At 41.5% G+C, this 15677-nt stretch overlaps 1 protein-coding gene across 5 annotated transcripts in view; it reads right to left on the bottom strand.

The window, feature by feature from the left end:
- PEX5L (peroxisomal biogenesis factor 5 like) overlaps window positions 1-15677 on the bottom strand; it is a 218309-nt gene that overhangs the window by 48216 nt on the left and 154416 nt on the right. For 4 of the 5 annotated variants that reach the window (XM_081954224.1, XM_081954228.1, XM_081954225.1 and 1 more), the window contains exon 2: window positions 15553-15657. The exons of the other annotated variant lie outside the window; for it this stretch is intronic. In XM_081954224.1, the coding sequence (XP_081810350.1) occupies window positions 15553-15657 (105 nt within the window). The remainder of the gene's footprint in view (window positions 1-15552; window positions 15658-15677) is intronic. 5 annotated transcript variants of the gene reach the window in all.

Below are 15677 nucleotides of genomic sequence, written 5' to 3'. Positions count from 1 at the left end.
CGAGCCAGCAATAGGGCAATCTGCCTTTTCTCAAGAAAAGGGAGCCCACCTCAACTACAGAAAGCAAGAGGAGGCAAGAGACCAGACCCATCATCCAGATTATTTTCCTTTCCATCCCTTGTTCAATTCGGCTGGCTAAACCATCCCATGCACATTTCAAAAACTTTTGGAAAACAGGATGTTATGGATGTCATCTACATGAGGCAAGAGCCCTTATAAGGGCAGAGGGTACATGTGAAACTTCCATTGCCCTCTATGTTGGCTCAAATTGAAACTTTAGATTGTCATCTTCAACACTGGCCACTTCTTGTTGGACTCATTCCATCCACAGATGACAGTGCCAACGAGATGGATGATGGTCATTTCAGAGGCATCATATCTGACAGCTCAAGGATGAAAATTAACCCTTAACCCTTTTCCCCTCTAAACTACGAAGATCAAATCTATGAAGTTCTCTCAAGAGCCTTTCCCCTCTAATCTAGGAAGATCTAATTTATGAATCTATGAAGATCTCTCAAAGGTCTTTCAACAAGATGTTTTGGAGCACCATGAAGAGAACATTTGATGTCTAGCATGCTAATTATGTGCCCATGTGGCCATTAAAGGTTCTGAATTTGAAATAGGAAATTGCAAGGTGAATTAGGGTTTGCTCCTGCACCTTCTTGAACATTGACCTCACACATAAGAAATGGCCGCTGATTGCATCTCTATTTGACTGAGCCCATTGTTATAAATTCTTTCATAACTTATAGATTGTTTTTCCGGTGAGACCAGTGTATCAGGCTAACTTGGTCTACCCAATTATGAGACGGAGCATACTGCTTCCACTTTTGCCTTCCTGTCCCAATCCAGGAGCCTTTGCAGGTAGTCACTTTCAAGACAAACTATTTTTATGTTGAATTTACGTTTGCTGACAAATCTAATCTATAGCTTATAGATCTTTTCCGATTCATCCTCCTCCTTTTCTGCACCATCAATGCTTTCTATTCAAGATCCAAAATGTTGAATGGCTACATAATATTCTATTTATATATTTCCTTCTAAGAGTCTGAGATGGTGTATGTCTTATCTGATTTTGTCTCATAACAGGTTGCAAATCCTGGCGCTACTGGTTTGCTCGTGCATGCACTCATGCGCAATGCTTCTGCGCATGTGCAGAAACATCTGGGCGGAAACTGCCGCTGCCACCAGTACCAGTTTACCCAAACTGGGCCGAACTGGGAGCAATCCACCTCTGCTTATAACAATCATTCTCACTCGGTTGGAGTGAGTCCCAACGATTGACTGAAGTTATTTGGTAAGCTTTCATAGCTGAAGGAGAATTGTAACTTGTTTTTTCCCCCCAGGCTCACTTATTACCTTAGGTACCATGCTAACACCTGTCTAATGATTTAAAAATTATCCATCACTTGAGGAAGGAACCTACAAACAGATATAGCAATCTACGGTCCAGGGATGGGTTGCTGGGAGTCTGGGGTTCGGGACAATCTCTAGCTAAGATTCTGTGCAGTTCGGAGAACCACCAACTCTTACTCCTGGCTGGCCCCGCCCACCCCTCCCCTCCCCGGAGTCCCCATGTGGCCCGTTTTGGATGCAGGTAAGTGCAGGGCACATGTGGAGGGTGAAAAATGGGCCTCCGGAAATTCGGGAAGGCTGGAAATGGACCCGTTTCTGGCCTCCAGAAGGTCTCCAGAGCCTGGGGAGGCTGTTTTCACCTTCCCGGAGGCTTACCTAGCCCACCATGCCCATGCCCACCCAGCCACCGGGCAGAGAACTTTTTGAAGCCCACCCCTGACTGTCTACCCATGTTAATATGAATCCAGATGATAGATTTATCAGAACCAATGGCATTACTCTTGGTTTCTAGAAGGAAGACTGTATTCCGTTTAAACCATGGAGGATTGGCTCTCTTTCCAGGCATCTGTGTATTACTGAAGGAAACAAAGTTAAGGAAGAGTCAGGTTTCCTCCCCAGGGATGCTTGGTCTAATGGAGAAAAAGGGTGGTATTTTAGCCTTTAAACCCCTCCCTCTCCAAGAACAGGGGTCATATTGCTTTGGCAATTTCATAATGCAACCAGCCACGTGCTTTGCAATGCTTTTGAGGCTGAAATGAAAGTAAAAACAACAACATGGTTCCTAATTGCAAGAACATTTTCCACTTCTGGAGTTAATGTTGCTTGCAAAGTTGGAAATACAGGCAGTCCTTGACTTACTCACCGGCTGTGATTCCCTTAATGACCACCCTGCTTAGCAACATAAATTCTGATTATGGTCATGTATTTAAGAATACCTGTAACTATTACTGTATTGTCTTCTTCCAGATTGCTGGGTTTAAAAAAAAAACTTTCTGATTGGGCTAAAGGTTTAGAATTTTCAGGTGGTCACCCATTCAAATATGAACCATAGCCAGTCCTGCTTAGCTTCACCCAGATAACATAGGTGCTATCACCCATTGAGCCATAAGAATGGGAAATTGATTCTTAAATAAAGTCCTTTAGAAAAGAAAGGAAATGTCCAAGCAAATGAGCCGCAGTGGCACAGTGGTTAGAGTGCAGTACTGCAGGTTACTTCTGCTGATCACCGGCTGCCAGCAGTTTGGCAGTTCGAATCTCACCAGGGTTCAAGGTTGACTCAGCCTTCCATCCTTCCGAGGTGGACAAAATGAGGACCCAGATTGTTGGGGGCAAATACGCTGACTCTGTAAACCGCTTAGAGAGGGCTGTAAAAGCACTATGAAGCGGTATATAAGTGCTATTGCTATCTGTGGGTTCTGCTTTCTGCAATAGTGGTTTGAGCTCTGGGTTCTTTGGAGAATGAGTGCTCTGTCATATACTACCTTCTCATGAATTTTGCAACAAATTTTAAGCCGTGATTTTCTCGAAAAAGAGGAAAGAGACCAAACACAGGTAGTCCTCAACTTACGACCACAGATGAGCCCAAAATTTAATGTTGCTAAGGGAGACATGTGTTAAGTGAATTTAGCCCCATTTTACAATCTTTCATGCCACCATTGTTAAGTTAGCAACAGAGGGATTCAGTGAATCTGGCTTCCCCACTGACTTCACTAAGCAGTGAGTAACAAATGATGCTCATATAATCCCGGGACACTGCAAACTGTCCTAAATACGAACTAGTTGCCAGGTGTCCGAATTTTGATCATACAGCCATAGGGATGCTGCAACGGTCATAAGTGTGAAAATGGTCATAAGCAGCGGTGGAATTCAGCCGGTTCAGACTGGTTCGGGGGAACTGGATGCTAATTTTACATCTGGTTCAATGAACCAATAGTTGCAAGAACTGGCTTGCCCCGCCCACCCTGCCCCTCCCCTCCCAGGAGTCTCCATGCGGCCCGTTTTGGATGCCAGGTGAGTGCAAGGCCCGCGTGGAGGCTCTGGGAGGGTGAAAAATGGGCATCCCGCAAGTTCCAGAAGTCTGGAAACAAGTCCATTTCCGGCTTCCGGAGCCTGGGGGAAGCTGTTTTCGCCCTCCTAGAGGCTCGAGGAAAGCCTCCGGAGCCTTGGGAGGGTGAAAATGCCTTCCTGCCATGGTGCAGGAGGCTGAGTAGGCCACGCCTGCCGCAGCCATGCCCACCCAGCAATCAGGCAGAGATCCCATTGCTGAAATTTTTGAATCCCACCATTGGTCATAAGTCATTTTTTTTCATGACTTTTCATTACCGTCTGAACGGTCACTAAATGGATGGTTGTAAGTCAAGGGCTAGCTGTACGTCTTGTTTTTGTTGTATCTGGGAAAATAAAATGAGAGGAGTTTCTATCCTGCTGGGATTCACAGATATTGAGGCACAGTGGGATTTGACCTACGTAAGCAATTGCTACGTCGTTTACTGCGCTTTGTAAAATTAAATGGACGTGTCAATCCTTATTTATCTGAAACTACCTGCTACAAGTGATAAGATTTCATATGCTCCCTTAAATTGAAACACTTTCACTGATCAGATGTCCCCCTTTCCAATATTCTATTCATCCATTTATGGACAGAAAGCTAACCCTGCTACGTGGCTGAGTCTTTGTAATCAAGTTAGCCTCTCTGTATAACAAAAGAATTCAACCAGCTAATGCATTATCTGGAAAGATTATCTTAAAGCATGTTGGCTGCCCTGTGAGATTTATAAAAAAAGCTCCCTGAGCTGGCGCCCTTCAAACATATTAGAACTGAAGCTGTTATTAAGGAATTAATTAATTCTGCAGATGGAGTGGCAGGTTTTCAAGCCTAACTTTAAACAGAAGCTTCTTCAGGAAGAGGCAATGAAGGAAAAAAAATGTGTGAAACAAGGAATAATTTAGTGTTCCACATTGAGTGAGGAGAAAGGCGATGGTATGGGATAAAGGACGTGGATGTGACTAGGGATACTCAAGAATTCTTCCATACCACAAGATCAGAATTCCAAAGGACTTTTGCAATTCATTTGTTCCCTGTAGTGCAAGGTGCAATCTTCCAAATGTCACAAAATTGACTTATTCTCTAGGGCAAGGGTGTCAAACTCAATTTCATTGAGGGTTACATCAGGCTTGTGTTTAACCTCGAGGGGCTGGGGTGGGCGTGGCCAGCTCGACTGTCAGGCCTGCAGCCAGTTCCTTTTGGGATCTTTGGCCTGCCACACTAATATTCTATTCTATTATGCTGTTTCATTAGTGGGGAATTGGGAGGGGGAATAGTAAGGAGTAGAATGTGATGTTGTCAGAATAAAATTCCTTTCTAGAATCCAAGGTCATCCTTTGTCTTTGCACCTCTGCACCTGACCAGAACTGGATGGGTGGAACTGCCAGCACAGCAGTGGGAGATTGGGCCATGTGATGGACTTGTGGGTGTGGGGGCAGGATCTTGAACTTTCAACTGGGTGGGGAAAACCGGGAAGCTTTCAGATTCGGCTTTTCCCAGATGTGCCAACATGGCTCTCTTAATAAATTGGAACTTTGAGCAATACTTTGCCTTGGGCTCTGATTTCATTTTGGATGTTATTTGGAACCCTGACATTGACATCAATTGTGTTGGGGTCGCCTGTGGTGGCCTGAGTGCTCTGCCAGAGAGAATGGGCTCCCGAGCTCCATTTTTGGTTGCGACGGCCTCCTGCAGCCCTCTGCCAACAAAAATGGAGCTCGGGAGGGCCGCCCGTGGCCTTCCAAAGCTCCGTTTTCACTGGCAGAGGCACCACGGCCTGGTCATTCGCTGTTTCCAGGGCAGCCCTGCGGGCCAGATCTAAGCACCCCACAGGCTGAATTTGGCCTTCAGGCCTTGAGTTTGATACCTCTGCTCTAGGGCACCAGAGAATAAGAAGTAATGGGTGGAAGCTTGTTAAAGAGAGATAGAAGTAAGGAGAAGCTTTCTGACAGAGCAACTAATCAGTGGGGCAGCTTGCCACCTAGTGTTGTGGATATTCCATCACTGGAGGATTTCAAAAAATAGACTGGACAACCCGTTGACTGGGATGGTATACTTCTGACTTGAGATGGGAGTTGGACTAGAAGACCTATGAGATCCTGTCCACTGCTATGATTCTACAGCCTTAGGCTGGAATTCTGGGAGTTGAAGTCCGCACATCTCCAAGTTGCCACAATTGGGAAACCCCAATCTAGTAGAAGACAGTTTATGGCTTCTTGGCTGTTCATCTAAGCACACAAACAGATGGACACCCAATTCCTTTCCATATTGAAGATGGTCCATCACTTCCCAGTGAGGTCCATCCCACCACCAAAGAGTTCCTGCTCTCAGGAGGTGCTACTAATACTACTTGAAACAGGATTCTTTGAGATAGGGAACAAGTCTCCTCCATTTGCTTTAGTGTGGTGTCACCAGTTACTAATGGTAAAATAAGGTTTATGTGTCCTGCAATTCCATCCATATACAATTAAATCAAAAGGGGCCCATTTTTCATTAAAAAAGGGCATGGATAGCCTTTAGGAAGCTTATAGAGTGCTCCTGGGGGCTTGGGGGGAAATTGAGCAAAAAATTGGCCTTTTTTTGCCCATTTCTGCCCTCCCCAGCCCCCAGGAGCTCTCTAAAAGCTTCCTAGAGGCTATGCACGGCCATTTTGGTGAGGGGGTCAGATTTAGGGAGGCAAAAAAATGCTGTATTCAGTGTATAAGACGTACCCAGATTTTCAGCCTCTTTTTTGAGGGAAAAGGTGCATTTTATACTCCGAAAAATATGGTAAAGCATGCTGGCAATGGCATGGGTGACCGGAGAACCGGTTCAGAGGGCATGGCCAGCCTGGGTCACTGCTGATTCTACGACCCAGCCCAACATACCACTACCGGTTGGCCAAACCGATGCGAACCAGTAGCAACCCACCTCTGCTGTCCCTACATTATGAAACACTCTCTCCTCCTCTCCCCTCCCCATAACCCCATGATCTGGAATTTGCATTTCTGTTTAGTGAAACAGGAGCTTTCGAGAATAGGCTATCAAGTGCTTAATCTCTCAGTATTGCATGGCAGCTTATAAACAAATCAGTCACTCAGCCAAAAAAAACCCTATTTCATTTCTACAAAGAAACGGCAGTTTGGCAGGGAGCCAACATTTATTCCAGGCAATGTTTAAAACATGGCCTTTCAGAGGTACTGAAAGCTGATATTATACGTGTCCTCCTGAAATAAATAAAACGTTGAATAATTAATTTACAAATGGTCCTACATAATCTAATAACTGTTGCGGCTTAACAGTTTTATTGGTCTTTAATTTTAAAAAAATGATTTGGTAAGGTGCATGCAGATCAAGGGAAGTTGTCATGTCCAAAAATCATAGAAGAATCAGTCCCAACCTCAGAATTCCCAGAAGCTGTCCTTTACTTTGCTTCTGTGAAAATTGAAATCCCCAAGGATGGAAACCAACATTTCAAAATGTTAGCGGTTATTGAGTAGCGCCTCAAACTAGCTTTCACTAGGGCCATGTTAGATTACAGATAATCCACAATTTAGTAAAGGTAAAGGTTCCCTCACACATATGAGCAAGTCGTTCCGGACTCTAGGGGGTGGTGCTCATCTCTGTTTCAAAGCCGAAGAGCCAGAGCTGTCCGAAGACATCTCCGTGGTCATGTGGCCGGCAGGACTAAATGTCGAAGGCCCACGAAATGCTGTTACCTTCCAACCAAAGGTGTTTCCTATTTTTCTACTTGCATTTGTACATGCTTTTGAACTGCTAGGCTGGCAGAAGCTGGGACAAGTAACGGGAGCTCACTCCCTTATGTGGCGGTAGGGATTTGAACCGCCAAACTGCCGACTTTTCTGATCAACAAGCTTAGTGTCTCAGCCACTGAGCCACCACGTCCCTCAATTTATAAACATTCAATTAGTGACCGTTCAAGATTGTCACTGGAAAAAAAAGTTAATTAGGACAGTTTTCCACCCTTGTGATCACTGTAGCACCCCCATGGTGCTATGGGATTTGTCTTCAGAGGGCATTATTCATTCCTTACATGACAGCCATCACAACAGTGGCTCTTTAAAATGTACTACAAGTATGCAGCTTGTAGCAAGTCCCCTTAAACCTTAGACAGCTTAACTAATCTCAGAAAAATCTAACGTGGTTAGGCCAAGTTAATATTTGAAAGATAATTATTACAAAATCCCAAGGTTATAAGATACACTTGGAAGTTGAAAAAATATATCATACAGCTAGTCCTTGGCATATAACCATTCATTTAGTGACTGTTTGAAGTTACAACAGCAGTGAAAAAAGTGATTTATGGCCATTTTTCACACTTACAACTGTTGCAGCACCTCCATATGGTCATGCGATCAAAATTCGGTTGCTTGGCAACCGGTTCATATTTATCACAAGCAAAGTCAACGGAGGAGGCCAGGTTCACTTAACAACGGTGTTACTAACTTAGCAACTGCAGCGATTCACTTAAGAACTGGGGCAAGAAAGGTTGTGAAATGGGGCAAAAGTTCATTTAATAAGTGCCTCGCTTAGCCATGGAAATTTTGGCCTCAATTGTGGTGGTAAGCCAAGAATTACCTGTAGATTATTCTGGAAGATGGTTCAGAGTTGAAGTAGGCTGCAATCTTTAGAAACCTGAAATTGCTGTGATTCCAATACATTTGGAAGACATCAGGTTGAGAATGTTGCTACTTTTAGTTATCAAGCTCTTGTTAATGTTGTTACCATTCTTGGACGTTAATGCTGCTGGGTAATTGCAAGCCATTAAAACAATAATCGTGCTGTCAGGACTTGGAGTTCTATTCAATACATTGGGAAGGCATTGTTCTGACCTAGACTTCCCAAGAGCAGGAAGCAAACTCCTTGTCCCAACAAAAACCCTTTCATTAATTGACTGTGAATTCTGCTCATTCACAGCCAGCAAAGTGTTTCAAGGAGGATTTACAGTCACAGACCTTATCTGGCTTGGAGAGCTGCCAGCCTGATATCTGCAAAACTTGGCAAGATGTCTCAGAGAGTCATGAACAAATTAAACGAACTAATTGTCTCCTGCAAACTCCACTCCCCTTTCGCTCCTCTTTTATTTTCTCTGGGAGGGGCCATTCATCGTCTGGCCTTACTCCCAAGTCAATCCCTGTTCTTTAGCTGTTCCCTTCATCTGTCAACTCTGCGCATGCGCACACTGGGAACAGACTCCAGCTGTTCGTCTGCCTCACTGATGTCTGACTTTGAAGGCAGCTGATAACTGGCATATGGCTCTGGCCCCCTCTCTGCCTCCGACACATAACCCTCATCAGAGCCTTCCCTAGACTCCAGGACTCGCCCATGTTCCTCCTCAATCTCCTCACTGTCCGAATCTGCTGTCAGATTCGCTGGCAGGCCACAACAGGCATGGTTGAGAAGCTAAGGTATACAATCTAATTTTGGGCCTAGAATGAAACTAAATGTTTTCCTTTTCTATATTAAGCTGAGTTTGTAGACTACATACAGCTATGTCATGGAAACCACTAGGTTCCCCCATGGCTAGACTCCAGCAGTGAAGAAATATCTCACACATCCATTCGGGTTGCATCCAATCATTTTTGATCCTACTCGTATCAACTCCAGAGGAGGTACGATTGTGCCAGGAAACAGTCACATGACCAAGGCAATCCCTTTGAGCTATGCCTGTATGCATTAAGAACACAACATGGGAGTCTCTAGCATAGAGAGAATTTTTAAATGGCTTCCCTGCTACAGACGACACACATAAAGTGGGAACTAAAACTTCCTTGCAGCATTACACGATGTCAGACAAATGCTCACTATGAAAGGTGCACGGGGGATCAGCATTACAAGGCAGCAAAGTATTTATAGCAGTCTGCAACACGATCAAATACAGCAAAGCAGATCCGGAGGCAATTATCAGAAATACGTGTCCACTCAACGATGGCAAAGATGAGGTCAGTTCACACACAGGAGAACAAAAACATGCACAAACCAAGAACAGTTCACTCTGGAAAACTCTTATGGTTACTGGAAATAAAAGCAAAATGGGCATGAAACACATTAGAATATGAATCAGGAGTTCCACACTCTTGTTCAATGTGCCTGATTCATAAACTGGTTTGCATGTAAAACCAAAGCAGGATGTATCAAAGCAAAACTTCCTGCGCCGTCACTGTATCTATAGGTCAATAAAAAGTGGCATCAAACAGGTAGATTTTCCTACAAGGATTATTACCTGTGTGTAATATACATATACAAAGACCACTCAGATATTTATTTTTCTTTGCATGTTTGTGAAGGAGCTGCCCTTGGGAATTGGCAAGGCGTTAACACATATTCACACAAAATACAGACAGAATCACAACCTTCTTACATAGTGGGAAACCAATATGTTTTCACTTTAATACCTGGTGGGACAAAGGCCTTCTGAAGTTATCTATTTACCTTGACGTATGTGTGTGTGTATAATTCAATATTGCAAATCGGTAAAAGGCAACTGAGAAGGAATTATTTTAAGGCACCGAAGCATATTGGCAATTGCTAATAACTTGAATTAAGCTGCTTTGGGATTCTATACCAATGGAGTAAATTAAATGAAATAATTGCAAGGTTTGAGCTGCCTTTGAATTACTTTGAATCCTTCAAGTAATTTAACATTCAGGGGTATTTGAATATGTAGAAATAATCATCAAAAGGTGGGCTGGTATTTTAATACATGCATTTGCAAATTGTTGATAACCACAGGGCCTATATATCGTTTTTAATTGCTATGGTTACCATTATTTTAAACACACGGTACACTTCAATCTGGCGAATGGTGTAGAATTCATTTATTTCGGTTGGGGAAAAAAATCTATTTGAATAGCTCCCATGAAGTTAAAAAGGAGCATGATTCACATGAGAATGAAGCAGCTTTTGAAGCTGAATTTCCTTTGCAACCAGAAATACTTTTATTCAACTTTTGATTAAGCCATGTGTCATATTGAACTTCTTATGCTAACTGTGCTAAGGATTATCACATGTTTGATTTGTTCCTTTGAAAGATGGAAGTTATGGGGCTATGTTTTGATATAGAAATCATTTCTAACTGGAAACTTTTCTTAGATTATGGCTTAGTGTATGGATTTATGCCACATCCCAAATATATCTTATTATACATTTAGTTTATATTTTAACTGTACAAGCAATTGGAATATGTAATTCTATAGTTATAATTAGATCATCTATAATTAGAATTATGTTGCCTATAATTCTAGCTATTATGTATATACCGTGTTAATCAGATACTCTTCATTTAAAGTTTTTAGATAAAGGTAAAGTTTCCCCTTGCACTTATGTGCTAGTCATTCCCGACTAGGAAGAGGTGCTCATCTCTGTTTCAAAGTCGAAGAGCCAGTGCTGTCTGAAGACGTCTCCGGGGTCATGTGGCCAGCATGACTAAATACCGAAGGCGCATGGAACATTGTTACCTTCCTAACAAAGGTGGTTCCTATTTTTCTACTTGCATTTTTTACATGTTTTTGAACTGCTAGGTTGGCAGAAGCTGGGACAAGTAACGGGAGCTCACTCCGATACGCGGCGCTAGGGATTCAAACCGCTGAACTGCTGACCTTTCTGATTGACAAGCTCAGCGTCTTAGCCACTGAGCCACCGCGTTAGTCTTAATTTATTCTTAGTCTTAGCTTTTCCAAGTGTCATAGCTTAGTCCTAGTTTAGTCTTAGTCTTAGCTTTTCTTTTACAAACCAATCAGAGGTGGGTTGCTCCCGGTTTTACTACTGATTTGCTTTGCGTGCGCACGTATGCACACATTTCAATATAAATTGTTCTTTGTGCATGCGCAGAACAATTTACAGTGAACTGTGCACGTGCTCGCATACTAAACAACATGCCGGCAACTGCAGAGGCGACCGGGCAACTGGTTTGAGGGCCTGGCTAGCCTGGATCGCTGTTAGTTCTGTGACCTAGGCCAAAATAACACCACCGGTTCGGCCGAACTGGGCCGAACGGGGAGCAACCCACCTCTGAAATCAATAGAGGAAGAAGTGGTAAAGCTTGGGGGCAGAATCAAAAGAGGGGTTATCTTAGAATCACTATGTAGACACAAGTCTACATAGAGACTTGTAGAGAGGGACTCCTCCAGGTGCTGTCCACTAAGCAATGCCAGAGGGCGGCGCCGAGGGGAAGGGCCTTCTCTGTGATGGGCCCAGCCCTCTGGAATGATCTCCCCTCCCGACATTAGGACAACTACCGAGTCCTTCGGGAGAGGGTGCGGCTAAGAAATAAATATTTATTATTATTATTATTATTACCGATCTCCGCTCCTTCCGCACGAAACTCAAGACCTACCTGTTCCAACTAGCTGGCCTGGCTTGAACTACAACTATATTCTCTAATCCCCCCTGGACAATTTTAAATTTAAATTAACTGATTTCTTGGGTATTTTAATTGTTTTAAATTTTATTGAGTTGTTTTTAACTTATGATTATTTATTTATGAATTGTACAATGTTTTTGATTACCTCCTCCTTGTCATTTATTTGTATATTGAGTTGTACGCCGCCCCGAGTCCCTTTGTGGAGAGGGTGAGGCCTATAAATTGAATTAATAATAATAAATAATAAATAAATAAATAAGTGAACAAAGTCCAATTTCCCCTGAATTTCGGTAACTCTTAGCAGGTGCTAACCTTAGCTGAGAATATTCCTGTGCATAGGTAAGAGTATCAATAAATCAGTTTAATTGGACTTTCATGAGTGGATCTGATCTTCCCTGTGCTTGATATAGCTAAAGAAACATTAATCTCCTTGAAAATCCAGATCCTATGTTTACTTACATTTACTTTCTTAATTACATTTTGCTATTCTTTTGATATGTCTCTTATCTATCTTGGTTTGGTTTTTAGTAATGAGTTTAGTAAAGAAAATGAAGTTAACATCATAAAGCCTTTGGGCTGTGTTTTGTTTTAAATGTAACTTTCCATTTATTCCATACAAACAACAATAATAGTAATAATAATGAGTATTGATCCAATAACTAGGGGAGGAACCAAAATTTAGAGCCACAGCCCACATTTTAATGCAGAAAGTCTAAAAAAATATCACAGTATTTCAGAGTTAATATTTAAGACTGGCAAAGGCACTTGAGGGTCCACAGATAGTAGAATTCAGAACCTTAATTAAAATAGTTGATTATTAGGGTTAATTTAACAAGAGATCCCTGGCCAGACTGTTCCTTAGAGCCCTTCCTGTTTAGTATTACTGCATCCCGTGACAACCTATTTTCCCCTCCGTTTTGTTATGCATTCAGATGAAAGATGCAATTAATGCCAATGTGTAATCAAACTACTGAAAAATCCTTGAGGTTATATTGTAACACTAAATTTAGCAATTTCCTCCAAATGCTAAATGTTATTCATTTTATCTCAGGGATCTGAATCAAATGTCTCCATTTATTCCACCCAAGCCTTGTTAGCTATCCGCATTTTACTGAGTAACTATTTAACATTCTGGCTTATCGTATTCTATATTCATATATTCTACCTGAGGGTAGAACAAGAAGCAATGGGTGGAAACTAATCAAGAAGAGAAGCAACTTAGAACTGAGGAGAAATTTCCTGACAGTTAGAACAATTAATCAGTGGAACAGCTTGCCTCCATTCAGTTGTGAATGCCCCAACACTGGAAGTCTTTAAGAAGATGTTGGATAGCTATTTGTCTGAAAGGTATAGGGTTTCCTGCCTAGGCAGGGGGTTGGACTAGAAGACCTCCAAGGTCCCTTCCAATTCTACTATTGTATATTATTGTATATTCAGAGCTTTTCTTCAGTTTCCTAAGACAAGCCTATTTCATAACAAACAGTGAGAAGTCAACTTGTTTTCATAAACGATAGATTCAAAAGTAATGCCAATGTGAAACAAAATGGAAACTTGATTTTAGATTTTCAAGATTAGAATGACTTTGTTATTATAGAAATGGCTTGAAATGTTTTAAATGTAAAGCAAAAGGTTGAAGTATTTGTATTTCACTGCACAGAAAAAGTCAGAAAGCACTTTTTTCGCTCTTTGCATTTTCTCTCTCCCCTTAGTTTTCTAACTTTTGTTTTTTCTGTATTTTTACCTTATAATGAAACAATAATTTGTGTAGCAGTGTAGTGTAGTGTAATTCAATGCAATGCAATATAATATAATACAATATAATATAATATTCATATGCTATGTGCACAGTTAAAAAAGAACCAATATTTATTGTCCTCTCACACCAGGAATTAGAAAGTTAAGGACATTCATTCCTGTTGACCTTAGCTTTAAGTTATAAGATTGAAGTCTCAATCTTATAAAAGTCAATATATTGATTGTCAATATATTGTTGACAATATATATATTGTCAATATATTTAGCAATCAATATGTTACTGTGAAAGTCCGAAATCTGGTGAATGTCGACATTCACCGGTGAATGAAAGTCCGAAATCTGGTGAATGTCGACATTCACCGGTGAATGTCGACATTCACATAGTCGCTTGGTGTATGTCCTTATCCTCTTGACACCCTTACCCTAATACCCTTACCCTAATACCTCGGCTCCTCGCTTCCTTTTAAGCGTCTTCTATTTGCGGACTTTTTAAAAAAAATCTGCGATCCTGCGCGGTTAGAACGAGTAGTTTCCAGGACCGCGAATTGAAAAGCAAAAGTAAAGCGTTCTGCTGACTCGTTATATATGTCACCGTGAAAGACCGAAATTGGTATGTGTCGACATTCACCGGTGAATGTCGACATTCACCAACATTCACCGGTGAATGTCGACATTCACCAATTTCGGTCTTTCACGGTGACAAATATATTGATTACTTAAAGCAGACTGTTTCAACAAAATAGATTGGTCATTAGATTGCTTGTTTGATTGTTGGCTTTTGAAGAAACTCTTTTTCAGTTGTGCCTTGTTTCATTGAACCTGTTAATGTATAACCTAGCTTTTCTAAAGTTGAGAACTGCAAACTACAAAACTAAAGACAATTGGGTACAATTTCGATAAAATCTCGCATGAGCCACAGCAAAAAGAACATTCTAGAGAAAAATGGCCTCCACATTCAACATGGTGAAGTTGGGTGAAGGAGGTAGAGGTGGTAGAAATCAAGTAAACATGACTATTTCAAAAGCATTAAATACTGTGAAGTACGGCACAAAATTCAACAAACCAAGTATGTTTTATCTTTTTGCTATTAATGTTCATTTATATCACTGCTTTATGTAGTTATGGACAGCATGGATTACAGCTGGCAATTTTGAACAGTTTTAGATGCTTTGTTAATGACTAACATGCACAATCTTGTTACGTATGCCATTTTACTTCAAACACCTGCCTTCCAAAAAAAAAATTCCAACATTAATGCAGAATATGTGAAATGGTGAACCAGAAGTAATCTTTTTCTCTGCTTTATACTATATTTTATGTCTTTCATACTTCTTTGAAAAAATTTGCAACAATATATTCCATATAATATTATAATACTGTAAGCCGGACTCTGAGAGCAATGCCAAAGGAAAAAAAAATCATAAATAGTGCTATAAATAAATGCTGGACGTAGTTTGTTTTTTTTGTAAAGGATACAGGTGAAAATATTCTGTTAAACATATCAGCAAGGTGATTTAAATTTTTTTTACATTTTTCATCTATTATTACTATTATTGCCAATATGCCTTCAGTGTGATTTGGATGAAGAATATGTGGATTGAAATAGCTCTCTCCCAGTGTGGTGATAAAGTTAGAACAAGAGGAGCGGGAGAGAAAATGAAGAAAGAAAAAGGTACAGCAAGAATAAGAGAAAGCAGAGGGAGGGAGGGAGGGAGGGAGGGAGGGAGGGAGGGAGGGAGGGAGGGAGGGAGAGAGAGAGAGAGAGAGAGAGAGAGAGAGAGAGAGAGAGGTATAATTGAACATAGAAGTCAAGAAGAATGGAAGACTTCTAGAAAATGATTGAGCTACCATATCTCAGCGGAAGAGAACCACTGACCACAAGATGGCAGCAAATAGATACTAAAATGATACTTCTCTACTGCCACCTAGTGGCTGAGTGTTTGCAACCAAAATATGGTAGCTCTACTAATGGTTGATCTCCATTTGCATTGAAATACGCCAGCTTCCTCCTTCAAATCCGGACCATTCTGCCCACCTGTGATTTCATAGTAAGGAGGGGTTTTTCCTCCGGAGACTCCTCCCTCGGTATCTCCTTCATCACCATGGCAACAGCCTTATCTGCCGCCCTAGAGCCTTTCCCCTATAACAGTGAAATCAACA

Source organism: Natrix helvetica (assembly GCF_964273705.1).
Source record: "Natrix helvetica genome assembly, chromosome: 5".
NCBI lineage: Eukaryota > Metazoa > Chordata > Lepidosauria > Squamata > Natricidae > Natrix > Natrix helvetica.
Note: the sequence above shows the minus strand (reverse complement) of the source record. Positions and strands in the feature narration are given on the sequence as shown.